The sequence below is a fragment of the Alexandromys fortis genome, unplaced genomic scaffold, assembly GCF_014885135.2.
Source record: "Alexandromys fortis isolate MF-2015 unplaced genomic scaffold, M_Fortis_MF-2015_v1.1 scaffold_6, whole genome shotgun sequence".
Taxonomy (NCBI): Eukaryota; Metazoa; Chordata; class Mammalia; order Rodentia; family Cricetidae; genus Alexandromys; species Alexandromys fortis.
This window is the reverse complement of record NW_026067902.1, coordinates 17,789,191-17,816,640: the sequence shown is the minus strand read 5'-3', so window position 1 is coordinate 17,816,640 and position 27,450 is coordinate 17,789,191. Positions and strand designations below refer to the sequence as shown.

Genomic DNA, 27,450 nt, shown 5'->3' with positions numbered 1-27,450 from the left:
CCAAATCGCACTTCTGTAGGATGCCACAGAGTCCCTGGGTGCTAGAGAGTCCTGGCCAGTTTCGTAAACAGACCAGCAGTTGCTATCTCTGGCATCTCCATCGCTGCTGACGTCAGAGTCTGTGAAGCCTTGGGTTTAAAATCTATGCTATTGGCATAGCTCAGAGTTTGTTTTATTTTTCTTTAAAAAATTTACATTTAAACTGGGCGGTGGTGGCGCACGCCTTTAATCCCAGAACTTGGGAGGCAGAGGCAGGCGGATCTCTGTGAATTCGAGGCCAGCCTGGTCTACAGAGTGAGTTCCAGGACAGGCTCCAAAGCTACAGAGAAACCCTGTCTCGAAAAAAAAAATTTATTTATCTTTACTGCATGTGTATGAATTTTTTTTTCTGCATGCGTTTTGGTTGGGTCCCTGCAGCTGGGGTCACAGATGATCATGAGTCACCATGTGAGGGCTGGGAAATCTAACCCGAGTTCTTTGCAAAAGCAGCCATGCTCTACTTGCTGAGCTGTCTCTCCAGCCCCACCTCAGGGTTTATACGCCAGTGTCAACGTACACATTCTTGTAACCCTTGATGTCTTTAAACTTATTGCTCCTCAGATTAGCTTGGATCTGCCTTTGGCCACTCTTGAAAGGCACCGTCTTCAGAGTGATGCTGGCTTTGTGATGGGGTTTGAGGACTCCGATGCTGCAACAGAGAACAGAGAATGTCAGGAAACCCTTTCCTCCTGGCTTTTTGCACTCTGCTCTCCCTTGTCCTGAGTCCACCCACGGGCAGCAGGCTGCCATGGGAGGGAAGCCTGGGTGCTCCTGCACTTACAGAACCCTCTGCTGCTTCTTAAAGAGACCACTTCCTTCCAAGGTCAGCACACAGTCCTCGACTGGCTCTGAGAGTGGGTTTGAAAAGACCACCTGGACGGTGAGTGGCTGATTCACAAGGGCTGCTCCTAGCACCTAAACAGAGACCCCGGACCAGAAAGAGGCAGTTAGTCGTCACCCTCCAGTTCACTGAATGTTAAGGAGCAGCACTGTTTCGTCTTGTAGCTGTCAGAATACACCATCCCCAAATGCGCCACCCTGGCCTCGGGATTATTTTGAGTTGAAGCAATAAGAAGGAACAAGAAATGCTTTCTGATTTCTATCCTAAAGGTATACATTTACAAAGGTGTCTCCCTTCTCCTTCCTTTTACCCGAAAGGTCAAACAAAGTTCATCACTGAGACATTGATCTATGTGCTGGTTGGGTTTTTGTCAATTTGATAAAAACTAGAGTTTTTGAGGAGTTGCTTTTATCATATTGGCTTGTGAGCAAGTCTGTGGTGGCATTTTCTTGGTCGATGTGAGAGGGTTTAGCTCACTGTGAAAGGTACCTACCATTCTTGGGCAGGTGCTCCTGGTTGTACAAGAAAGTAAGATGAGCAAGCCGTGGGTGGCAAGCCAGTAAGCAACACCCCTTCTTGGTTCCTGATTCTCTGTGAGTTCCTTCCTTGAGTTCTCTCAATGACCAGTACACCCTTTCTTCCCCAGGTTGGTGTTGGCCAGTGTTTGACTCCAGCAACAGGGAAGCACACTAGCCGAGTCCCTCATCAGCCCAGAGATAGCACTGAGGAATCTCCATGACACGATTGCCCCCCACCCCCCATGCCCTTCTTCCCTTGGGTTCCCATACATTTGCCTTCTTGTATTCTGCTACTCCTAGAAACTCAAGGCCCCTCCCATCTCTTCTTGCCTCTCTCAAAATGTATTGCTCCTTCGCTAAGATGCTGTTTACGTCTGCTGGAGACTTTGAAGTACTGTCAATATGGCCTCATAGCCTCTCTTGGTGGAGATCCAGGAGATGGGTTAGACCCTGGAGATGGCCTTGCAGAAGAAGAACCCCCAATCTCTTTTCCTTTCAGAAAAGCCACGGAACGCCAAAGGCCCTGTCATCTACTTTCCTCTTTCAACACTTCAGACAGCAGAAGCCCAGTGGATTTGCTCAAGGACACACAGCCAGAAAATATCAAGTCAAACCTGATCTGGCCTTGCGGTGGACTTCACTGAGCCACTGGCATCTGGACTGCCGTGTTTGCCCCTGGAAGGTCAACACAGGAAGCAGTGCAAGAAAGGTTCTCTGAGTCTATGGCCTGAACTCAAGGAGCCACAGTGTAGTAGTTTAACTTGTAATTGGCCCCAATAAGATCATAGGGAGTTAGGAGGTGTGGCTTTGCTGGAGTAGGTGTGGCCTTGTTGGAGGAAGCGTGTCACTGTGGAGACCGGCTTTGAGGTCTCATATGTACTTGAGTCATGCCCAGTGAGACAGACCACTTCTTGTTTCCCGAGCAAGATGCAGAAATCTCGGCTACCTCTCCAGCACTGTGTCTGCCTGCACGCTGCCATGTCTCACCGTGATGATGATGGACTGAACCTCTAAACTGTAAGCCACTCAGTTAAATGTTGTCCTTTATAAGAGTTGCCTTGGTCATGGTTTCTCTCCACAGCAGTAGAAACCTAACTAAGACACACACAAAAGGCTTCTAATAGTACCAGGAAATGAAGACCCCTCAATAAGCTGCTCCCTTCTGGGGGTCCCAGAATAAGCAAAGAAGGGATGTCCTCCCAAACAGGCCTAGCTGCCCCAGGACCATTTTAAGGGACCCTTTTGCCTACATTAATCATGATGCCTGGGAAGGTCAGGGTGATGATCTTGTTCACCAGGATTTTCTCGGGACTGCTTTTCTCTTCACCCAGGGCGCTGATGCGGATTAGCTTGTCTGTTGACAGATACTGGCTGTACTGGGAGTAGAGAATTTTGCAAGGGTAGGTCTTTTCTAGGGAGAGAAGACAAGAAGGAAGAGGTAAGCATGGCTGAGAAAGCCAGCTGGGCCACAGTTGAATCTGATGGTTCTTCTATGGAGAAGAGGGAGCCAGGGTATACCCAGTCTTGCTGAAGCAGAAACTAACCTTTCAGATGGGAAAACTGCAGTTAAGAAAGGCAGTATAAACTGGGCGATGGGGGTGCACACCTTTAATTTCAGCACTCGGGAGGCAGAAGCAAATGGATCTCTGAGAGTTTGAGGCCAGTCTGGTCTACAGAGGGAATTCTGGGACTTCCAGAGCCACAAAGAGAAACCCTGTCTCAAAACCAACTCCCCCCAAAGCCAATATAGGTTGCCAAGAATCATTCCTAGGTCCAGAGTCTACATGACTCCAAAGCTCAGGGTTTCACCAACAGGTGGGCTGCTTTCCTCAGGGGTCAGAAGGAGGAAGGAAGGAGGGAGAGAGAAGAAGGAAAAGAGGGAAGAGAAAGGGGGGCAGGAGAACTATGCATGCACCTTCTTCAGGGAACAGTGTAATGAATGCGATGTCCTGCCAGAATGGGGCCAGGGGGCTGCCATCGTGCAACAGAGACTGGGCACTCAAATTGAGCTTGAGATCCTTGAACTGAGGTGACAGATTGACAGCCAACAGGACAAAGTTTATGTCTTGGCCCATGTTGGGTGGGTCAAGCAGCTCAAACTTCAGAGAGACCTGGATGACATCGCTGGGTCGAAGGGAAGGTGTATCCAGGCTCCTAGGACTATCTTGCCTTCGTGGCGTGGAGCTGAAGGAATTTGAGTCTCCTTGATGGGGTTCTGGAGACCTTCCAGCCTTTAGCTTCTGTAGAGCCTTTAGAAACACCTGTCTCTCTTGAAGGGAACCTAGAAGGGTAGATAGGATACAGTATCAGCTTGGCCAGGCTGACCCAGAAGGTAAGCCTTAGCTGAACATTCTACCCTCGGCCCCTTCACCAACAAAACTATAAGATGCAAAAATCAATGGAGCACAACCATCTGTAGCTCCAGCTCTAAGGGATCGAATGCTTTCTTCTGGCCGTTGAGAGTACCCACCCACACATGCACATACATACACATAAATAAACATAAAACAAATCTTTACAAAATCAATAGTGAATTATCAGAACAGAAATTAAGAAAGCAATCTAATTTTTATTTAGCCTTTCAAGAAATAACAATACTTAGGAATAAATTTAATCAAATAAGTAAAAGATCTCTGTAATGAAAATTATAAAATATTGATGAAAGAAATTGAAGATAGTAGAAAAAAGTGGGAAGGTATCTCATGTTATGGGCTGGAAGAACAGTATTGTTAAAAAGCCTATGGGCTAAGACCCCCTTCAGAGACTGTGGAGTTTGACCAGATTCACTCAGAAGTCATGGGAATGACCATCAACAACACTAGGAGCATCCTAATGTCCTCTGATTGTGTGGCTCTTGCATTTAATGACATGAAGAACATGCAAGAGGCCTTCAAAGGGACCAAGAAAGGCACCATCTGCCTTATCCCTTAATGGTCATCTTTCTGTCTAATGGGAAGAAGGAAACCCTTCGTGATGAAGGCAGTCCTTGATGATGAAGGACCATGAGATCAAGCAGCCAGTGTTCCATGGACTTCATTAAGAGAATAGCGATGAAGCAGGAGGTAGCTGGAAGGCTCTCCTTCCTATATGTTGACCTCTATAGTGTGGCATGCCATTGAGTTTGGAGGGTAGATACTCAGGTGGCATCTTAAGTCTTCAGAGGTGAAGACCCCAAATGGAGCCTATGGGTACTCTAACATGCCCAGCAGAGCCTATGCCTTCCCCCATACTGGTAGTCAATGGAATGTACCCCTGGCTATCCACCACTTCTACTTGAGTTATATCCAGTCTCTCCCATGATGGATGGAGTCATGGATGTATAAAACCCCTGTTACCACCATAACCTTGGCCCATGGTCCCTCCAATCTGAGGCTCCAACATCCCCTTTACTCCTGTAGTTGAGGCTAAGGTCACAGAAATAGCTGCTAGTGCCTATTACAACTCAGGCAACCCACATAATGGCTACAAGAACATGAACAGCCTCCATCACCACCCTACTACCCCTCAGAAGACAAGAATACCCAGTAGACCCTATCCAACTCCCTGCCACCTTTCCCATGATCTTTCCTGGGTTTTCCACGGGTCTGCACCCGGGACTCAGGGAGTTCAGGAAGAGCCATGTTCTCTCCAAGTTCTGATTATAAACAGTTACCTCTGATGGGCTTGCTGATGGAAGGGCGGGCTCCAGGCTCCTGGCCACTGAGAAACACCTCCCAGATGCCCAAGCTAGCCCAGCCCATGGTACTGAGTTCCCTTCACAGAGCCCACTCCTTCCCCATCCCAGTCCCTCGGTCTGGTGGATTTGTACTGTACCTCGTGGGCTCATTAGACTAGTCACATGTCCAGGGCCCAGTCTGGCCATATTGCCATTCACCCCTGCTGTGTGTGGCCCTGAAAGACCACTGGCCCAGCAGGCTATCAGTCAGGCCCTGCTCTCTCATACTTACCCAGATACCCTTGTCCTTCCTTGTTCTTTCCTTAGCCTCCAGCTTTGGGAGTTGTACCCTGAGATCCCATCAGAGGAAATTGGTGGCATCAGAGGAAAGGCCACTGTGGCTAGGAGTCCTGCTATTTTCTAGAAATTATTTCCCCGCTCCACTCTCTTTTATAAGGGCCTTCTCCTAGGGAGTGGCAGAATGCGTGTCTGTCCTATCAGGCCCTATGGTCAATGGTGTGTGACTGTAACCTGCCACCTACCCCACCCCTGGATGCTTCATGCTCCTGGATGCATCAAGATTCACCATTGTTTGTTCCTGTATGAATAGAATTCCCAATTCATTTGAAAAAATCCAGTTAATGTAAAATAAACTCTGTACCTTGATTTGTTTGCTGCAACTGTGAAATAGTAAAAATGAAGTAAGTGGTCAACAATGTCCATATAACCCAGAATGATCTATGTAGTCAATGGAATTCCTATCAAAGCACTCCTTTAATCCCAGCACTCAGGAGGCAGAGGCAGGCAGATCTCTGTGAGTTCAAGGCCAGCCTGGTCTACAGAGTGAGTTCCAGTACAGGCCCCAAAGATACAGAAAAATCCTGTCTTGAAAAACAAAACAAAAAAAAGACCAAACAGCCGGGCGGTGGTGGTGCATGCCTTTAATCCCAGCACTAGGGAGGCAGAGGCAGGCAGATCTCTGGGAGTTTGAGGCCAGCCTGGTCTACAAGAGCTAGTTCTGGGACAGGCACCAAAGCAACAGAGAAACCCTGTCTCGAAAAACCAAAATAAATAAATAAATAAATAGACCAAACAAACAAAAACCAAAAGCAAAGTAAAAGGTATTACACTCCCTGGCTTCAAAATGTATCAGTGAGTCAGCAGTGAAGACCCTGATTCTGGTCCTCAGGGATGCGAATCTTTGCTTGACTTCCTAGAAATTAATCTGGCAGGTGGCTGTCCAGGAGTTCACACCTGGTAACATGGTCTCTCCTTTGGCCTTACTGGCTTGGACAAGAAGCCCCTGACAGGACGATCACCTCGGCATCACCCTCTGGTCCTGCTGGCCCCATGTGTGAGTACGAGAACGAAATCTACCAATAGTTTACTAAGTTGACCGCCATCTTCGGTAGAAGGCCGAGCTTTGAGAAGCTGGGAGAACTCATGTTGTGTTGGCGGATGTCTATACATGGCTGACTAGTAGATATGAACATACTAGAGGGAGGTCTCTGGCCTGTGGGACATGAGGTGATGGTGGATAGAAGTAAGGCAGTGGGAACACCCTGACAGGATCCATGCAACTGAATGACTAAGGAGGCAAACCTGGGTCTTGCCCTGCGTCATGGCCTCTGACTCCCCGGGTTACGGCAGGGGATGGTACCCTGAACTCAGGCTCTCAGGGAGGATGCTCGACGGTACCTTCTTCATACTTGTAGCTCTCTGTGACGTCATCCCGCTCATCACTCTGGATGCTCTTAGTACTGATAAAGTTCCCAACAGTGGCCGTGTCCCGGTGAAGTTTCTGCTCCTTCCCTCCATAGACAAGCCAAGACATGCAGTCAGCATTCACCATAGAAAACGCAAACGGTGTGTCATAGTTTAGATCCACTTCCCCCTCTTTGATGGCTTTGACAGAAGCTGGGCCACAGCAGTAGAGACCTGAAGGAAAATGGGGACGAAGGTTCTGGTAGATAGTATGTGGTGGACAAGACAGGGGCTGGGGCAGGTCTGTGAGGGTGGGTCCTGACTCCTGTCTAGAGAGCCTCACCGTTGCTGGTTTCCTGTGGTGTCGCATCCAGCACTTGCCAGCCTCCATATCCAGGAGGCAGGTCCTTCCGTGCCATCCAGCACTCATCCCACACGTGGTAATTCCTAAGGAAGAGGCCAGGGAGTCGGTGTTAAATACACCTAAGGCGCCAGGCGGTGGTGGCGCACGCCTTTAATCCCAGCACTCGGGAGGCAGAGGCAGGCAGATCTCTGTGAGTTCGAGGCCAGCCTGGTCTGCAAGAGCTAGTTCCAGGACAGGAACCAAAAGCTATGGAGAAAACCTGTCTCAAAAATTAAAAAAAAATGCTAAATACACCTAAGACAGGGCTATCCTGCTTGCTTCTTTTCTAGACCAACAAGGATAAGCAGGTGAACTGGCTACAGAAAGACAGACTCGTAGGGCTTAAGTGTCTTTGGCGGAGGAAGGACAGATCTTCCTCCTGTGAGCCTTTGTCTGCAGAGCATCTCTCTGCTGACTGTGTGAATAGTGAAGGCTTCCAGTTTACTAAAGTTACAATTCCTCTGGGATCTCTCACAGGGTGCCTTGTGGCTCCTTTCCTCTGTCTCTGTCTCTGTCTCTGTCTCTGTCTCTGTGTGTGTGTGTCTCTCTCTGTCTCTCTGTCTGTCTCTCTATGTGTGTCCCACAGAGGCAGCCCTAGTCTTTGTCACATCCACAAGTGATATGTCAGGCTTCTGTGGTCAACCCTTAGGCTATGAGAAGAAGGAGGACAAAGGGACCTCAACTCCCATCTAACGGCATTGATGATATGAGGATTCTAAACCTTAGTTGTTTTCTATTCTGCTGTCTCTCAGCCCTGGGAAGCAGGAGGATGTGGGAGCATAGGCTGAGCACAGTCGTGCCCTATTTCCTGCTTGTGCTTTTGGCTTAGATCTGTGGCTCAAGAAATAGGCTGAGAGGTTGTCTCTCACCAGACAGTATCCTTCTTCATATTCTCCAAAATCCTGCCTGTGTTATCATAATACTCATCGATGATCAGGTTCCGATCTGTGTCATGGCCGGAGTCAAAGTTGGTGATCACACGGGTGGGGATCCCCAGGCACCTCATCACTGCAGAAAGACAGAGAAAGCACCAGTGTGCTGTAGATCCTGGATCTAGCAAAAGCATCCATCTGGGATCTGCAAGAGCAGACAGGGACCATCTGGGACGCTGCACTGAGGGCAATTCCATCTCTCTTCCCATGTCCTTAGCTCACGGGATGACTGTTGCAAAGGTTATATTGGGCTGATCTGACAGGCTTTGCTGGAGCTGAGAGAGTCTAGCAAGTTGTCCTATCTGCTGTTTGTGCCAGCAGGGTGGGGCAGCCACACCTCTCTGTTGGCAAGTCTTGGAGACTTGACTCAGCCTCACTCCTGGCCTGGCCTCAAGTCTCCCATCTTCAAACAAAAGACTGGGATTCTGTTTCTTCCTGTCGTTAGGATTATTGCTGATTAGGATTATTGCTGAGACCATCGGATCGTCAGGCACAGGTTTCTGCAGCTTGGAATTCCCTTTATTCTTGGCGATACTCTGCCAGAAAGCTCTCCAGGAAAAGGGGTCAACCTGTGACACAAGCTCAGAAAAGTGAGTGTGTCCCTGGTAAAAAGAATTCCTGGAGAGAGGTAGAATGTTGTCCTCATTCCCCAGGGATGTCCGTTTCCTTGGCCAGCTAACTTCTTTTCTTGTTTTCTGCTGCAACCCCCATTCTGTGCTCTTTCAAGTGAGGGACCTCTCATCCCAGCTCCCAGCTCACCACTAATTTACTCCGAGGATGGCTGTCCCCTGGTGCCCAGCGGTGTTGACCTGCCTAGCTCAAGACTAATAATTGCTAGTATCCAGCAGCAAGGCTCTGGGCTGCCTGTTTCAGCTCCACTCTTCTCAAGAGAGCTCTGGTTAGGATCTGCTATTGTTATTACTTCCATTCTAATGACAGAGACGAAGAACAATGAAGAAGTCACACAGCTCGCCAGACACAGGCTCTTACTCAAGCTGTGGCTTCACTGCCAGGCTTGTGCTCATCGGTAGCATGCTGAGCTCAAACAATCCAGTGTTCCACACATCTCACACACCTTCCCTGCTACTTTATACCCGCCGCGTTTCTATATTATATTTCTAGTGGTGCTTATTCTCCGAAATTTATTGGACTTCCAGTATTTTTCCTATTATAAATAATGATGATGGATGTATTTGCAGATCAATCCCTTCTTATTCCTTGGGACTGACTCTAAGAAGCCAATGACTAAGTAAAAATACATACATACATACATACATACACACACACACACACATATATAGTCTGAATATTTAATTTAAAAATAGTTTTTAGTTTACATTTTCTTTCTTTAGACATGATCTCATCACATAGCCCAGGCTAGCCTTGAGTTTATGGATATGTGTCACCAACCCCAACCTTTTTTTATTATTTTTTTTTAAAAAAACAAACCATCTTTTTTCATTTTACATACCAATCCCAGTTCCCATTCCCTCCCTAACCCCAATCTTCTTAAGTTTTGTGGTACCGAGGACTGAACTCAGGGTCTCGCTTTTGTTAGTCGAATATTTTATCAGGAGCTACAGCCTGGCTTCTGTTTTAAATCTTGAGGCAGTGTCTTGTTAAGTTACTCAAGTTGACCTTGAACTCACGCTGTAGCCCAGGCAAGCTTCGAACTTGTGATCTCCCTGCTTCAGCCTCTGAAGTAGCTGAGATTACAGGTCTGAGCCAATAGTCCTGGCTAGGCTCCTTAGTAGTTTGAGACATGACTCTCTAGTCAGGGAAGGGGGACACCCTGGAGGTGACTTTGTCTGGGGAGGAGAGAAGCCCAAAAGGAAGTCTTGAATTCTCCCTTGAGTGGCGTAGCTGAACACAGCCAAAATAAACTAGGGCAAGCAGTGGGCAGTCCCAATAAGTGTGCAGAAGGTGGGGGTTACACAGGACACCTTCAGAGAAGAACATGAGATAGAAATGTGGCAAGAACAGAGCTCTGTGTGGGCACACTTATGCTAAAAGTGTGGTCAGGAAGGCGGATGCCACTCACAGCAGCAAGAGAAGGTGCCAAGGCAGGGCAGCAGGCAGAGAACAGAGAGCAGCCTCCTCCCTTTTCCACTCTGACCAGGGCCCCTCAAAGTGTCAGTGCTGGCGCCGACTCCTGATAGCTGTGGCCTGATAGGCCTTTTCCCACCCTAACACATGGTTCGTAATTGTTTGTTTATGAGTCTGCCTTCCTAAGGGCAAAGAGTATGTTACTCATCTTTACTATTGCACAGCCATTAATAACACAGGGCAAGGCCTAACGTGCGGATACTTGCTGCATGGATGGATGGGTGGGTGGATGGATGGATGGATGGGTGGATGGATGGGTGGATGGATGGGTGGATGGGTGGATGATGCCTGCTCTAATGATTTCTGATTTCAGCACACACTGTCATAATGGCTGTGTATACCCTGGGCACCAAACTCGCCAGGCTCTAGAGCACAGTGGTGGATTTATACTGAACTACTCTCGCCTGACTTATCCTTATGAGAGGACTGAGGAGGGCTACATTATTGCAGCGGGACAGGATGAAGCCAAATGAACGCAAATAGTTTCTCTTCCTCTCCTTGAGTTAAATACCAAATGTTTGTAAAGGCTTAGCACGCATGCTGCTGCCATCTAAGAAAGGCTCACACTACAGTCTGGATTTTTATTGCCTACAGATTTTAGTTTAGACTCTTTAGACTGGCCTTAGGCTCACAGGTACCTATCACCCAATCCAATCACGCTGGAGACAAACCCAGGGCTGTCCTCCTCCTGGACAAGGACTTCTTCCTCGTCTTCCTGTGGGCTAGGGATTGAACCTGGGGCTTTACCCATACTACACAAGTGTTCTACCACTAAGCTTCAGCACAATTTCACTTTATAACCCAGGCTGGCCTTTCGCCTCTAGATATTCTCCTGCCTCAGCCTCCTAACTGCTGACTATAGCTGGAGCCACTACGCTGGCCAGAAGGGTTGCTCACATAGAGCATGGCATGCAAGGCGACACACCTGAGGCTGGAGAGGTGACGTCAGGAAGAGGAGTCGGTCAGGACTCGGGCGCAAGGTTCTCTAATCCCTTCCTTGCTCTAACTACGAGCTCCACCCTTGCCACTTGACTGGGCATCCTAACCACCTGTGATCTCAATGTACCTTCGCCTTTGAAGTTTCTCTGACTGCTCTAGGTCACGTTAGCCTCCTACTCACGCTGTCAACACAGTTCCAATCACCTACACGCTTTAGCACGATTAAGCGCTCTGTAATTTGACATCTCTATCTTATCTCGTTGGCCAGATTACAAGTAACCTCAAAGTGAGGCTTCCATCAGATCCTTCACTTGTCTTTCTTCATTCCTAGCACAGTGCTGGGAAGAGAACAGACTCATTCACTTCCTGTTAAATAAATTGCCTTCAGCTTGAGAACGAGGTTGTCTACTGACTGTCAGTTCTGGCAACTCTCAATCTGACATGACATTCGGGACACTCTTCCAGTGACAAATTTGTGGGGTTTGAATCTCATGAAAGAGAGACCTATGTGGGCATTTTGTGTGCGTTCGCACACATGTCTTCATACTCAGACAATGGCAATTGGGCAAAGATAGAGTTTCAGCTAGGAAGGGACTTCAGAGTTCCCAAAGTATATTACAGCACACTCCATGCCTCATACTGAGAGCTACGATCAACGCTTCTACGCAAAGTGATTACATTTAAATGTGACGATCTCTGCCACCTTTTCATTTCTGTCTGGATGCTTTCAGTTTCCAAATGATAAAAATATGACTCCCAGCTCCCCCTCTCATACAGTCAACTGTCCTTTATAAATACCATGATGGCAACGCTTTGGCCTTTCAGACAGCAGCATCATAAGGTCATCGTTCAACTATTCTCTTACACCAATAATAGTAACAGAAGAAAATCATGTTTGTTTCCTTATTTATACTAGATTCTTGGGTAACATTTTTGTTATTTTGTTGCTTTGCTTGGGCTTTTGTTTGTTTCGTTGTTTGCTTTGTTGTCACGGAGTCTGTCCTCTGACTGGTTGCCAACTCCTGGGCTCAGGTGATCCTCCTGTCTTAGCCTCTCAAGGAACCGAGACTACAGTGTTCTTAACTCTTCATGGTATCTGTTACATGTACTGGCATGTGATCCAATTTTTATGTTAATACCATAACCTTCTAGCCTTATATTAGGGCCATACCCTACCAAAATGCCAACTTTTCTATTTTCTTGTTTACTTACTTGAATGTGTGGTGTATGTCTGTATGCGTGTAGGTATAGGTTCATGTGTTACCATATGCACACCTGTACACATGTGGAAGCTAGAAAGCGTGTCAGGTGTCCTCTTCTGTCACTGCCTGTTCTGAGGCAGGGTATCTCCCTGACCCCTGGGATCATGTTTTCTCAGCGAGACTGCAAGCTAGCAAGCCCCAGTGACCCTCTGCTCTTAATCTTGCTCAAATCCGGGGTTCCAGCAGTACACAGGGCATATCTGGGTTCTAATGTGGGCACTGGGAGGCACGCTCTGGTCCTCAGGGCTGTACAGGAAGCATTTTTAACTGGGGCACCATTTCTCCAGCTTCCCACATAATTTTTTTTTCAGATTTAAGAACTTAATTTTTAAAAAGTTTTATGAGTGTCACTGTTTACCTGCATGTATGTATTGTAGCATGTGTGTGTCTGGTACCCAAGGGGTCAGAAGAACACTCTGGATCCCCTGGAACTGGAGTTACAAATGATTATGACTCGACATGCGGGGCTAAGAATGAAACCCTGCAAGAGCAGCAAGTGCTCTTAAACCTGAGCCACCTCTCCAGCCCCCACTTCTATTTTTTGGTAGGAAGATGGGCAATTTCAAACTAAATCATGGTCACTAAGATCCATTTGCTGTTCAAGAAACACAGGTGGACATTATTTATGGGAAAGCAGAACATGAACTCAAGAACTCAGGGAAGAGAAGGGGGCTATAACTTGTAGAGTAGCATAGGACAGAAGAGGGATAGAGCTGAAGAGAGCTCTCTCAAGTTCTGCAGAGGAGTCCCTTCAGTATGGGAACAAAGTTCCAGAAAGCCAGAAGAAGCGACAGAATAGAGGCCTCACATTACATAGGGTGTTTAGGAGCATGCTCGGAAGGGCCATGACCAAGTAGCATGAGCTAAAACTAAGACCTAAAGACTGTTCAGGACCCATCAAAGCAAGCTAAAAGCAAACCTCCAAAGGCTCAAATTAATATGCAAAACCTTATTGGTGTACCACAGCAAAGACCTTTATTAGATAAAACAACGTTCAGTTGAACACTAAAATCCAATGGCCAGGGTGGATTAAAAACTATGAAGCAAACAGAAAGAAAGAGCAAACATGAACACAATGAAGGGAAACAGAAGTAGAAGAAAAGGCCCACTGACATTTCTAAAGCAAAATACAACACGGGACACAAAAACTGTATTAAATAAAGGTTGAACATGGACGGGGTCTGGGAAGACAGCTCAGTGGTTAAGAACACTTGCTGCTCTTGCATAGGATCTGGGTTCAGTTCCCAGCACCCATATGGTGGCTCACAACCATCGTAACTCCAGTTCCAAGGAAGCTGACACCCTTTAGACTTCTGCAGGCACTAGGCATGCACACGGTGCACAAACATACATGCAGGCAACACACACAAAATAAAATCTAAAATGTTTTAAGAAAGAAATGCACATGGATCATAATACATCTCTTGTGAGAGCATGTCCCACTCCAGTGCTACATGTCAAACATATTCGTGTTTTGAGGGTGGTTACATGTCAAACACATTGGTGTGTTGTGGGTAAGTATATGTCAAACACATTCGTGTTTTGTGGGTAGGTATATGTCAAACACATTCGTGTTTTGAGGGTAGGTACTCAATGAAAGTGAGTTATTGGATAAAAGAAGAGAAGTAACAGGTGGTTTTTAGATGGAAGAAGACCAATTTTGATAATACTGCAAAGTTAGAGTTGTGATCACTGGCAACCCTAAATATTTCAAGAAAGAGAGGAAGTGTAAAGTCGGGGAGAGTGATGGAGAGGATATGGGACTGATGTTTGGGAAAAGGGTGGAGAGATCTTTCAACCAGACTCAGCCAAACCACTGGAGCCTAGGAAACAAAGCTTAAAGCAGTATGCCAATTACGACAGCTAGTGCTGGTGTAAAGCTGTGTGCTAGACCTCTTTCCAAATAGGTGTCAAATGTTAACCAAGAACTCTATGAAGGAACATTCCATACAATCTCCATGCTCGTAAATCAATGGAAAATAGCGGTAGATAAATGTTCCAGCCAGGGCATTGTGCAAGTTTGGACTGAGATCCAAGGAAAGGTTGGGGAAAAATAAAGCATCAGACCCTTGGATGAGGCTCCTTCTTGGAGACCCAGAGCTCAGCAGAAAGAATGAGAAGCGAGTTGTATTGAAATTACCGATGAGATACTTCATAGAGATCCATGCACGATTAAGTTAGAACACATCTTAAAAAGCTTTAAATAGAAGACACTACTATAAATCTTCTCAAGGTGGAATATAGTCAATGAAAGACATACAAACGGGGTTGCTGTGGTTGAAGGGGAGAGGACCCAGCCCAAATGTCTCCCATCCGTTCCTGACTCAGCTTCTCAATAAGGCTACCAAGGCTTAAGGCTCCGTTTTCTATAGGAAGGGACGAGCTCCACAGACAAGTTCCACATCAGTGCCTTTCTGCCCGTGCCACTGCTGCCCCATCCACTCCAAGTTCATATGGGTATGGGGGCAGGCTATTTCCAGGATGCTTGGATTTTTCTCAAGCAGCTGTCTTAAGGTATAACTCAGATACTACCTAGCGCCTTTTGTCAAATGTACAGTTCACGAGTTTGTGCTATTTGGACAAGTAGTGCAAAACGCTAAGTGATTTGATTCTGGAACATTTTATCGTCACCGCAGAAAGAAAGCCTGCTGGAGCTAAGCACAGCGACATCTATGTAATCCTAGCACTTGGGAGGCTGAGGGAGGAGGAGCTCGAGGAATGCCTGGGCTACAGAGTGAGTCTCAAAAAAACAATAGCAGCACAAAACAAAACATGTCTACCCACTAGCAGGCATAGTATGGAGACACGTAACCACCTGGCTTCTCGGGGACCCTACTGTCCCTTCTGGTCCCCTACTACAGTGCAAAGCATCCAGGCTACTTTCCAGACCCCACACAAGGGCTGAGGGTTCCAATCTTAGCGAGAATCCAATGCCCTGGAGCTCTCTGGAGCTGGCCCTGAGCTCAGAAGGGAGAGCCAGGAACTTCTCCTTAATTACCAAGTAACTACCTACAAACAGATGCCAAAGAAAACTCCCTGTACACTATATATATTTACCTTTGAGGAAAACAAAGCCTCCTTTTGTAAACTTTCTACAGGCAATTAAAGTCATCATGTTTAACAGTCAAAAAGACAACCCTGGGCCAGAGGGCTGTGGATGGGAGAGTGTACTCTTTGGTACTGTCAATCAAGCTAGGGCTTCAAACATGCTACACTAAGATTCTACCAAGGAGCTACATCCCCAGCTTAAGAATGAATTTTTAGGCCTGGCGTGGTGGTGCACACCTTTAATCTCAGCACTTGAGAGGCAGAGACAGGCATATCTCCTTGAGGTCGAGGCCAGCCCGGTATCCATAGCAAGTTTCAATACAGCCAGAGCCACATAAAGACACCCTGTCTCAATCGAAACAAAAGAAAGTTTTGTTTTCTCATTCACGAGTCGTGTGGTCACAAGCTGCCGTGATGTCTACTTCACAGGTGGTGGAGAGAATTGGAAACGCTGCAAGGTGTCCAGTGTTGAGTGGGAAGCACAAAGGCTGCTGGGCAAAGGGCAGCTGCTAGCCATGCTCCTGGGCAGGGCAGCCTAGAGTGAGATCATGGCCTACAGTGCCTGCACACTGGAGGGGGAGTCGAGCTTGGACACTCCACTTCATTTGGCAGATGGAAAAGATGGAGGGAAAAAAAAAAACATAAGTCTTTTGAGGGATCAACTGACACACGCCTAGCTAAGACTGAACACTCTCTAGATAGTCACTGTTCGTGGTGGACTCACACGATCCTTTCGGTACCCCTTGGCAGATAAAGAACTGGCGTTTTGGGGCAAATGGACAGAACTGGAAATAAGCTAGCTCCAGGAAGACAAATATCGTATGCTTTCTCTGAGCTCAGCACAGACACTCACATGCGGGCGTGGACACACGCACACACACACACACACACACACACACACGTAAACCCACCAGCACACCGCAGGAAAACAGAAGGGTGACTGTCTGGGAAGAGGAAGGGGCAGCAGGAAGGAAGAACGGGGCAGTAAGGAGCGTGACTATAGTTAAGTACATGGTATACTCCGTGCTTCAAATACACACAGATCAGAAACTAAAAGGAACAAAATAAATAGCACCGGTCAATGGAAAGGATAGATGCAATGATTAAACATGAAGCCTTTCTGGGACTCTCATGTAATAATTTGCATAATTTCTTAGAGAATGTCTTATTATCTAATTTCTAAAATAGCATCAATGGAGTATAAGCTTAGGTCTCAGATACCACTAATTTCTGCACCACATATCTGGGTAAACTGAGACTTGACTAAGGTTACCTAGAGTTGATAGCAGTGTTAGTATTTATACCCATGGTTCAATTATATATATCACATATAATACATATATGAATATATATTCAATAATATCTATTTCAATTTCTGTGGTTCCAGTTACTTCCAGTCAGTCACAAAACAATATTATTAAATGGAAACTGCAGAAATAAACCTTTCTTCTTGAAGGTTTGAAATCCTGTATTGTTTTGAGCATATGATGGGATCTCAGCTGTCCTGCCCACAGCATGAACCGTCCCTCCGTCCAGAGTGTCCATGCTATATACGCCACCTGCCTGTCAGTCACTTCTCGGTTACCAGATCACCTGCTGCGCTACTGCAGTGCTAGGTTGAAGCAGCCCACATTTTATTTAATAATTGCCCAAAAGTTCAAGAGGAAGAGTGCTGGAAATTTTATGGTAGTATAATATTCTAAGCATCCAGAGTTATTTTAGTTATCATTATCAATGACTTCCCGTGCCTAATTAATAAACTAAACTTTACCATTGGTAAATATTTATAAGAAAACACACAGTATACAAAGATGGCTTTGGGATTAGCAGAGTTTCGGGCACCTTTGGGGGTCTTGGACTGTAATCTCTATGGATAAGGGGACTGCAGAAACCCCAAGGAGTCTGCTTCCAGAGTCTACATGCTTCTCTGTTACTCTCCTTTGCCAAGATTTTAACACAGTGCCTGGCACAAAGGAAATACCCGTTATCACTATAACAGCCATGGAATAATAATGGTATAATTGTTTAAGATGTGAGTGGTAGCTGTGTCGGCATAATTAGTTTGGCTCAACCTTTATCTTTCACTTTGGTGAGGAACAAAAGTGACTGGGTCTTTTCCATCTTTGTAGCCAAGAGAATAGGTGGAAGACAGCACTTAGACTCCACTGTGTGTTGTTGAGGGAACAGTCTCTTCAGACTGCATATGTACTAACGTATGACAAGGTGGCCCTTTGGGGGAAAGCTAACTGGGCTATAGCCGGAGAGGGCCACATTTGATCATTGTTTAACAGTGTTTCAAGGTCACTGAAGGGCCACGATTCTTACAAACATTTTAATTGCCCTGCTGTCATTGCTTAACCTCCATCCGCTGTCTCCACCTCTTCCATCACCCACTCCAGACAGCCACTCCCAAAGCCAGCTCTCACCCTCTACACGCGAACTCAGTTTTTCCACACTGGAAGGCTCCCCCTTTATCTCACACAAGATCCGTTCTGCCCTTCCGTCTTGTGTGTGTGTTGGGGGTGGCGGACTCACTCGATCTGTAGTCCAGGGTGGCCTAGAACTCCTCATACAGCCCAGGCTGAACTTGAATACACAGTGATCCTCCTGCCTCATCCTAAGTGCTGGGATTGGAGTTTTAAGTTCCTGCCCAGTTTTCTGCCTTGTCTTGCACCTGCCTTCTGGATGATTCAGATCCCCTACGTCACCCTAATTTCCTCATCTTTAGCACCAAAGCTGTTGAATTATTTATGTCTTATCACTGGGCCATCAAAGCATCCAACTGAAGATCAGGATCTGAAGTAGCAGAAGAGGCAGGCACTAAGAAAGGGCTTCAGCAGCCGCCCACCCTAAAGATACTGTCACACTCTGTCAGCGTTGACAGAGATCTCCTCATGCTCTTGGACTGAGGCCTGGTGCTGCATTCATCGGCCTCTCTGGCCTTAGCGTGCATGGGAAGCGTGCATTGTCCCAGGGAATGTCTACACAGAAGGCCTAAACCTTCAATAAATACCAAGCTACTGGCAACTCTGGTCTCCCTGCATCCTACTGGAGTCCTGTGAGTAAAAGTCTGACCTGGCCTAGCTCCCTAGCTGACAGGAATGATGACTAACTGACTGAGACCAACTCAGAGACATAGGCATGCATAGAAAGAGGCTGAGAGTGGGCAGAGCGAGGGTGGGAATAAGAGCAAGAGAGTGGCCATGGGCAAGGCGGAGGCCTCTCCTCACCACCCTCACCACCACCTCCAACCTCTCTCTCTCTTTTCTTTTTCCTTTTGTTCTTTTAAGAAAGGTTTCTCTGATTAACAGCCCTAGCTCTAGCTGTCCTAGAACTTGCTTTGTAGACCACGATGGCCTCGAAGTCATAGAAATCCATTTGCCTCTGCCTCCCGAGTGTTGGGATTAAAGGCGTGCGCCACCACCACCCAGCCCAGATGTTAACTTCTTCTAAAATTTCCTCCCCATCTATCTCTACTTTGCCTTCTTGCCACACACAAGACAATCTTCCTTCTTCACCTTATTCTTCTAGGTTTCTCTTCTGTCACTGTGATCTCCAGTTCCTTTCTAAAAAAATGGCCTTCTATTTCTTTCTCATTCCCTAACTCCCTTTCCCAAATCAGATCCCCTAATTTCCTCTGAGCATATGGCAACACCAAAATCGAGGTCATTCTACTTGGGTTGCCTTGTTGCTCCAGCCCTAAAGGTCAGGGGCTCATTTTTGTCTGTGTGCATGTCTTCATTAAGCCAGAAATGACCCAATTTGGTTTTTTTGTGCTATATAATCATTTGGTGTTTCATCTCAAGTCTCTCCTGGACCATTCTCATTCTTGTAGAAACATGTTGTTAGGCTGCATGAGCTCAGAGGGCAGGGTAAGTTTTGATGTGTGTGATTTCTACTTTAGAACCAGTATCTGGTATAAGCTCAGACTGGTGAGGTCAGTGACGAGATCTTCCTACAGGAAACAACTGTCTTCCAAAGGTCCCTTGGTGGGAACTGGGAGACTAAGATAGAAATGATCCCAAGAGCTCTGACACAGCTGCTCTAACATCCCCTAGGGCCTGGGTCGTCTCTTACCTGTGCACATGACTGCGGCAAAGACCCAGCACTGCCCATAGCGCACCGGTTGGCAGCCCATGGCATGCCACTGCTTGAGGATGGCCACGCTGCCCGTCCACTCTGCAGGGTTGACACCGTCCACATAATTCTCACTCCAGTTACCGTTGAGCACCCCATTGTCATCATTGCTGTTTATCTGAAGAGAAGCCGTGTACGGAAGCATTAGAAACACGTGTCCCTCCCCGGGACGTGACGTGGGGGGTGCTGACAGGAAGGACCGCCAGGCTGAGACTTATATCAATTCACCATTCCATTTCAATGCTTTGCAAAGCAGGAGCTTGTCTCTGAGCAGAGTAAGAACACATTGGAAATCCAGAAGCAACGAGATCATTCTTAAACTCAGTGAGGCAATGGCCCACACCAGCTATTTCGGGGTTTAGTTGAGATAACTCATTTCCCATAACCTGCTCTCAGTCTCATTCAAAACAGTTTTGTTCTCAGAGAGTCCCTGCTTCTGAACTCCTCATTCTCCTATTGCAGGGACACCTTACCATGGCGCACACAACTCTGCTGATGTAGACGGGGCTTCCCCGCAGGGCGCAGTCTGTGGATGGGTCAATCTGGAAGTTGAGAGACTTCTCGAGCAGCTCCAGGCAGATGTCTATGACATTCTCTTCAAACTGCAGGGTATAAGGGAAAGGAAGCACCACATACTTGACGTGTGTGGACAAATAAAGAAATATACAATCCATACCACTCGGCTCCCCAGCAGAGTGTGTGTGTGGAACGCAATCCATTTGCAAGGTAGCTGTCAATCAAAACAGCCTCCCAGGAAGGGGAGTGGTTTCAAAGCTATGGTGTCACAACCCACTTGGCACATACATCCTGCAAGCCAAATGTCTCACCATTCATTTGAAGTGACTGTTGCTACTGAGGTTTTTTTCCCGCCAATGAAATGCCTCACTGGAAAGTCTATTTCTGCCTCTTTCTCTTCCATCTCCACAGTCCTGGGGCCTCTAAGATGTTCTTAATAAAGCCATGTTTCCTTTCCTTCCACAATTACATAATGACCCAACTCATCATTGGCAGCATGAAACTCAAAGCTGTGGGACTCTGGACTGACCAATCACGTGTGAGTTCTGGAACACTTTCCCCCACCGTGGGTGTGTCCCCTCTGGTTGTCAAACTTGGTTATACAGTGGACTTGCGGCCTGTCTTTCCCGCCTGAGTGCATGATCTGTCAATCCAGTTCTCTTTATAACACTCGACCCTGGCATGGAGCTTGGGTCATAGAGACTCCACGTATCTCTGTCAAATGAATATAATGAACCCACTTATTCTCATGGAACAATTGTCAGTAAGTAGAATTAGGCTTCCCTGGCCTACTTGATTTAGGGAAATCACTTTCTAGTTTACAATGTTCAAAGGGCCCTATAGCTTAAAGAATCAAGGCCAAAGTCTCCTTGAGGTGCCCTTCAAATACCTCTCAGATCTGGCTCTGTTGTATTGCTGTTTCTTCTGAGATTAAAACCTTAACCTTCCATCATAAAGGGAAGCTTGCTATGGCATGGGATGTTAAATGGGAAGAGAAACATTAGATCCCAAAGAGAAGCTTAGGAAGTAAACAATTCAAAGGGTTCAGGAAGTCCCTGAAACTGAGCAGATTCATTGGTCCCTTCCTCCCCAAGCCTATATAAGCATTAAGGACTACCGATAGACACTCTTCTACCAGCTGAAGTGAAAGAGGCAGATTAGTCAAACTGCCTGGAAAAGGTTCAGACCAACAAAGCTACCTGGAAAGACACTCTAACCTGTCCAGCTACCTGCAGGCTGTGCAGCAAGCTCCAGTTTTCCAGCTTTTGTGAGATGTCACCCATACTGGGGTGTATTTTTGGTAATATTGTGGTCTTTTAGTCATGTCTGCTTCTATAAGTAATCAATCACTCATAAGTAACCCTTTGGTCTACTGAGTTAGACTCTGGTGGTATCTATACTTTGGTTCCCCGTCTGAGACAAGACAGAGGCTTGTTCTCATCTCCCCATCAACACTGTCATACAACAGGACCCTTCTGCTTCTCCAGCCTCTTACCTTGACAGACTCCCATCCATGGCGTTTTGCTCCAGCTACACTGAATTCCCTGTAGTCTCTGCAATGATGGAAACTTCCTGACCCGTCCACCTTTGCACATGCCTGCCCTTGGCCTTCACTTGACTAACACAGCTCAAGCATATCTTATCTCCTAGGAGGCTTTGGGATTTCTTGCCAAACCAGGAGCCTTCCTCCAGGTTCCCAGAACTCTCTGCCCTGTCTCTCAGGCTCACAATCCAGCTGTATGATAAGCACTGTTTATGTGTCCCGCGGGGACAGTGCTCCCTTCTTTCCGTATCTCTAACACTCACCTCTGCCCAGCACTGAACAGAGTGCTTACTGAAGGAGAGAGCCAGAAAGGGAGGGAGCCAGAGCCCCCAGAACAGCAACACCCACTTCTGCTTCTCACTGATGACAACTCCTCTAAATACTCACACTGAGTGAGGAGTTGGGACCAGTTGAGCCTGCTCTATTCTCTCTGGGCTGCAGCTACCTCGGCCGTGAGTGAGCCTAAAAGGTCATGTGCATTTGGAGTTCTATTTGGATAAGGCCTGGTGAGGAGCTTTTATCCAAGTGATCCAGGGCTCCCCAAGGACCCCCATATTGTCCTGGCTGTCGCCTCTTCTGAGTGGCCAAAGTCTGATCTTCTTCTCCCTCCCCCAATGCTCCTAACACTGAGTTCATCTTAGAGAAGCTTCTCCCCCAACCCCACTCCTAATCTTGAACTTCCAGGAGCACCCTCTGGGGCTAAACTTTGACCAAGAGGTAGGTTTTCAGATAGACAAAGGTTTTCATGCATTGCAATGAGTTTAGATGTTTTACATACAAAGTCATTAGGCGACGTGTAGAAAACAAGGGGAAATCAAGCTGGTAGCAGTGCTTACAGATAACCTTCCTGTTCTGGGTGTCCGTTTTCTGAAATTTTTTTTTTTTTGCAAAGGTTTTGTAATCCTTTTTATTTATTTGGTTTGGGTGTTTTTCAGCCAGGATCTCCTGTAGCCTAGTGTATGTAGCCAAGAATGACTCCGAACTTTTGATCCTCCTGCCTCTACCTTTTGAGTTCTGGGATTACAGGGGTATCCCACAATGCCCTGTTTATGTGGCACTGGGGATCCAACCCAGAGCTTTGTACATGTCAAGTAAATACTCTACCAACTGAGATGCAATCTGAGCTCTATTTCCTGAAAGGTTTTTCTTTATATTCCAGGCTGACTTCAAACTTCAAATCCTCTTGCCTCAGGTTCTCAATCACTGGTGCTACAGGCATGCGCCATCACACACACCTTTGCAAAGCTTTTTTCAGACAACTATATATTGCTTATAAAGAAAAAGCCTGTTGTCAAATGAAAATGCATCGGCATGGAGTCAGGGAAGATACATCGTTGTTTCTAGGAGAGCTGTCCAGGGGCTCATACATTTTGTGTATGTGTCAGTGTGACAGATCTGATGTCAAGGTTCAGCACCAGGGGTTGTCAGGATGAAGTGAGAGAGTAAGGTGAAACCTCACTGCCAACCCAGCTTAAAGCGCAAAATGTCAGGTGCAAATATTTCCATTGTGACTGTGCGCCCCCCCCCCCATCCTCAGTCAAATCTATGGCTGGGCTGCCTTTAGCTGCTCTTTCCCTTAAATTCCATTCAAGTCAGATGTGGCCAGCAGAGAACACTCGCTCCTCCTTCCCACGGCTGCTTCCCTAGCAAACCAAGATGCTTCACACAGCAGTTTGGGCTTCCCTTTCCATATGAGTTTGGGGCTCGTATGGTCTGGAACTCACCTGCCCATAGTTCCAGGGACATGGGCGGATCCAACTCTTGCTCCCTTGGTAGATGAAGCCATAATCGTTCATAACATACTCCTGTCTCTGGGGCTCACTCTCCAAGTAGACTGCATCCCCTGGGAGTCAAAGTGAGGAAACAAAACAGAAGTCACCCTGGCCATTCCTAACCCCACAGTTCTACAGAATCTGAGATCTGGAGTGAAGAGAGTACCTAGATTTGTTCTGAAGGGCACTGAGTCTCAAAACCGCTCAATGTGAACATGATGTAAAACAATATACATTTACCTATGGTGAGTATATGTTTTATAGTTACCCAGGTGCTTGGGCCCATGTTAAAGTCGGGGAAATGAGCTCAGAGTGGAAGCCAAGTTTAATTCCAGTTCTAAAATTTGCACACAGAGTCGAGCAGCTCCCTAGTCGGAGCTTTCTGCCTCACCCAACTAGTCCAGGTGCAAAAGAGCAAATCGGAGTGTGAGGTTGGCAGTGACCTTATCATCCTCGCTCTCGGGATCTCAGCTAAGCCTTTTCAGTGGTGCACAAAGTTCCAGACTGTAAACTGCTCATCTGAGCACTGTGTTCGTGGTGGAGATGACCAACGAGCCATTTGAGAGGACTGGCTTACAGCTGCAGGGCGTCTCCAGCAGGGATTTCGGTACAGTGTTAACGTAAGGTGGCAAACTGTATGGATGTACATGGACCTCTACACGGGGCATGAAAGTTCAAACACACTGTAAAGTGATGAGTAAAGCTTGAACTAATGTCTGTTAATAACAGATTGTATATGAGTAGAGGAATCTGAAGCTTTTCCTATAGTGACTGTTCATGCAGGTCTCAGCCAGTAGCTAAGTCTGTATAGAACTCACTATGTGGTCCAGGCTGGCCTCAAACTCACAGTGATCCTCTTGCTTCCGCCTCCCAAGTACTGGCACAGGTGTGTGTTTCAGAGAGAAATGTAAATTGGAGACTGGTGTGTAAAATCACACTCTGATATAAGTCATAGAATCAACAATATACAAATGTGTGCAAATTCATTCATAATTTAGCTCTGTAACAGAACACAGAGAGCAGTAGTACGGTTTCCACTGAGAAAATGGAACGTGGTGATTGGCAGCTCTTATTCCGTCTAGCACTTTTCCCTCCCTGCCCCTCCTTCTCTTCTCCCTCTACCCCTCACTTTTTCACTTTTATCGTTTGCTTCTTTCCTCAAAGACTGAAAACTGTGCATTTATTACTTTTTAAATGAAAAAGTCCAGACTAACTTAAAAGCAGGTCATGAAGGTAGATGTTAATGATGGTTAAACTTAACTGTAGTTTTCTATTTAAGTTCAGACATAATTTCAAAATCCCAAATAAGTAAATAAACCCCAAGGTCTCTCCACCTTGGTTGTTGGAGGTCAGGTACTAAATTCAAGGGGTTCAGGGACTTGTGATGGCCAGGGATCAGGGGTTGGAAACCTTTGAGCCGGGACCTCTGACAGAAGTAGAGGATCCCGGGTAGGTGCCCGCCTCACCTGGGCACCAGGGGTTGAAGAGCAGGATGAACTCCCCGAGCTGGTAGGCCGTGACAGGACCCTGGTAGGAGTCAATGCGAATTTTCAGGAGGTATCGCCCCACGGCTGCCATGGGAGGAGCGCACAGGCTCACGTCCAGGGAGGTGGCTCTATTGGCCTCCAGGGAAGCAATCCAGGGGCTTGGGCCACCACTGCCTGTGAGGCTAAACACTGCCCGTGTCCCTTTGGCCAGGTCTGGCAAGGGTCCTAGGAGAGAAGAATAAGTAAGGCTCCTTATGGTGGTCTTCCATTCCTCTAAGATCCTGCTCAATGAACATGCATGCACACACGCATGCTCCACTTCACACATGCATGGACACATGTACCACACACATACGCATGTTCCACTCCACATCACACATACATACACATGTGTCATGCAATACATACATGCATACACACATGTACCACACAATATACACATGCTCCACTTCACGCATACATGTACACATGTACCACACACATACACACATGTTCCAATCCACATCACACATACATACACTGTGCCATGCAATACATACACACATACATATACACATATGTGCCATACATCCACATGCAATGCTCCACGTCACACATACATATACATACATACATACATACACACATGTACTACACAATATATACATGCTGTACTTCGCATACACATACACACACATGCAGCACACACAATGCTCCCCTTCATCCTTCACATACACATATACACACATGCGCCACGTTACACACATACACATACTTTCCTTCACATGTACATACATACATATATACACACATGTACCACACACGCTACTCCACTTCACATGTACATACACACACACATGCTCCACTTTACACATTACCACACACATCACACCCTACACACACACACACCCTGTGGGCCATTCCCTCACCAGTCTCAGTCACAAAGGTGATACTGTCCATGCCTGGTTGGAAGCCCCGGTTTTTAAAGTACAGGGTGATGCTGAAGGCCTGGCCACGGCGGACAACAAGGCGGTCAACACTGATCTCCTCTGTGCGGTGGCGCACGTTGTTCCGGGAGCTCTGGAGGTCTGTGAGGGCCACTTCTAGCCCTGTAAAGGGGTAGCCTGAGACAGACAAAAACCAGGGTTGTAAAGCCTAGTCCAGTTTAGTTCATCGCTTACCAGCTCTGGAAACTCTAAGGAAGTAGTTTGGCGATTGCACTTGAGTTTCCGTGCTGGTTGAATGGAGTCTGTAACATTGTAAATCTGGTTTAAGGATTAGATGAATACCACGCACCCACATTCCTCTTTCCTTCCTCCCCTACTTCCTCCCCCTCTATCACCTCCTTCCCTGCACACTTCTGGAGGTACATGGTTTTTCTGACTGGCTTCTTGTGCAGATCTCTCCAGGTCGGAGGCTCCCTTCAGCCTAGCCTGCCTTCAGATACATCCTGATCCTCACTTTATTTGGGTTATTTTTGTTTTGTTTTCTTAGTCTCTTGAGACAGAGTTTCTCCATAGAGCCCTGGCTGTCCTAAAACTCACTCTGTAGACCAGGGTGGCCTCGAACTCACAGAGATCCTGCCTCTGTCTTCCGAGTGCTGGGGTTAAAGGCGTGCATCACCACTGCCTGGCTGATTATTCCTTTCTAAGTGCCTACAATTTTCTACTCTCCTTGTCTTATCCTTCATCACTGTCTACAGTCTATGGTACTTGGTATGCAGAACACTCGTTTGCCGACAGATGGCCCTCCCTATGCAGCGTTAACTTCTGAGAGCATTCTCATTTCCCACCAACCCCAGCGTCATCCTTTACTCCAGACAGTCTGTCTGCAGGTTTGCTTTCTGCTACAGCCTCAATTCAGAACACTCCTGTCATAGATTTTCAACTTTACACAAACCTAGACAGACCTGGGAAGAGGAAATCTTAACTGAGGTATTGCCTCCATCATATTGGCCTGTGGACATGTCTGTGGGGGCATTTTCTTGATTGCTGATTAAGGCGGAAGAGCCCAGCCCACCATGGATGGTACCATCTCTTGGCAGATGGTCCTAGGTGGTATAAAAAAGCAGGCTGAGCAAGCCAGGGGAAGCCAGGTGGCAAGCAGACTCCTCCATGGCCTCTGCTTCAGCGCCAGCCTTGCTGGCAGTCTTGCCTTGCCTTTCCTCAGGGAAGGACTATAATTCGCTAAGTCAAATAAATCCTGTCCTCCTCTAAATTGCTTTTGGTCAGTGATTTATCAGAGCAACAGAGAACAAACTAGATTATCTCTCATTACTTAGCCAAAGCCTACCTGTTGTGGGATCTTTGTACACTTGTGAAAACGTACTGCTGTGATTGGTATAACGAAATCTGAATGGCTGATACCTAGGCAGGAGGTATCGGTGGAACTTCTGGGCAGAGGGAACTCTGGGAAGAAGAAGGCAGGGTCGCCAGCCAGATGTAGAAATGAGGTAATGTGCCATGTGACACAAATGTAGATTAAAATAAATGGCTTAAGCTATGGGAGCTAGTGGGACAAGCCTACACGAAGGCCAAGCTTTCATAGTTAACAAGGAGTCTCCGTGTCG

The 27,450-nt window shown here is 46.8% G+C and overlaps 1 protein-coding gene across 1 annotated transcript; it reads right to left on the bottom strand.

Moving 5' to 3' along the window:
* Positions 1 to 337: 337 nt before the first annotated feature.
* Positions 338 to 26,253, bottom strand: Tgm5 (transglutaminase 5). The gene is made up of 13 exons (XM_050132648.1): positions 26,178 to 26,253; positions 25,811 to 26,005; positions 24,882 to 25,127; positions 23,368 to 23,486; positions 20,058 to 20,186; positions 19,525 to 19,702; positions 8,030 to 8,168; positions 7,101 to 7,204; positions 6,752 to 6,991; positions 3,314 to 3,679; positions 2,649 to 2,809; positions 821 to 954; positions 338 to 688 (listed from the first exon to the last, which is right to left on the bottom strand). The coding sequence occupies exons 1-13, from the start codon at positions 26,251 to 26,253 to the stop codon at positions 535 to 537; spliced, it is 2,241 nt and encodes a 746-aa protein (XP_049988605.1). The 3' UTR covers positions 338 to 534.
* Positions 26,254 to 27,450: the final 1,197 nt, after the last annotated feature.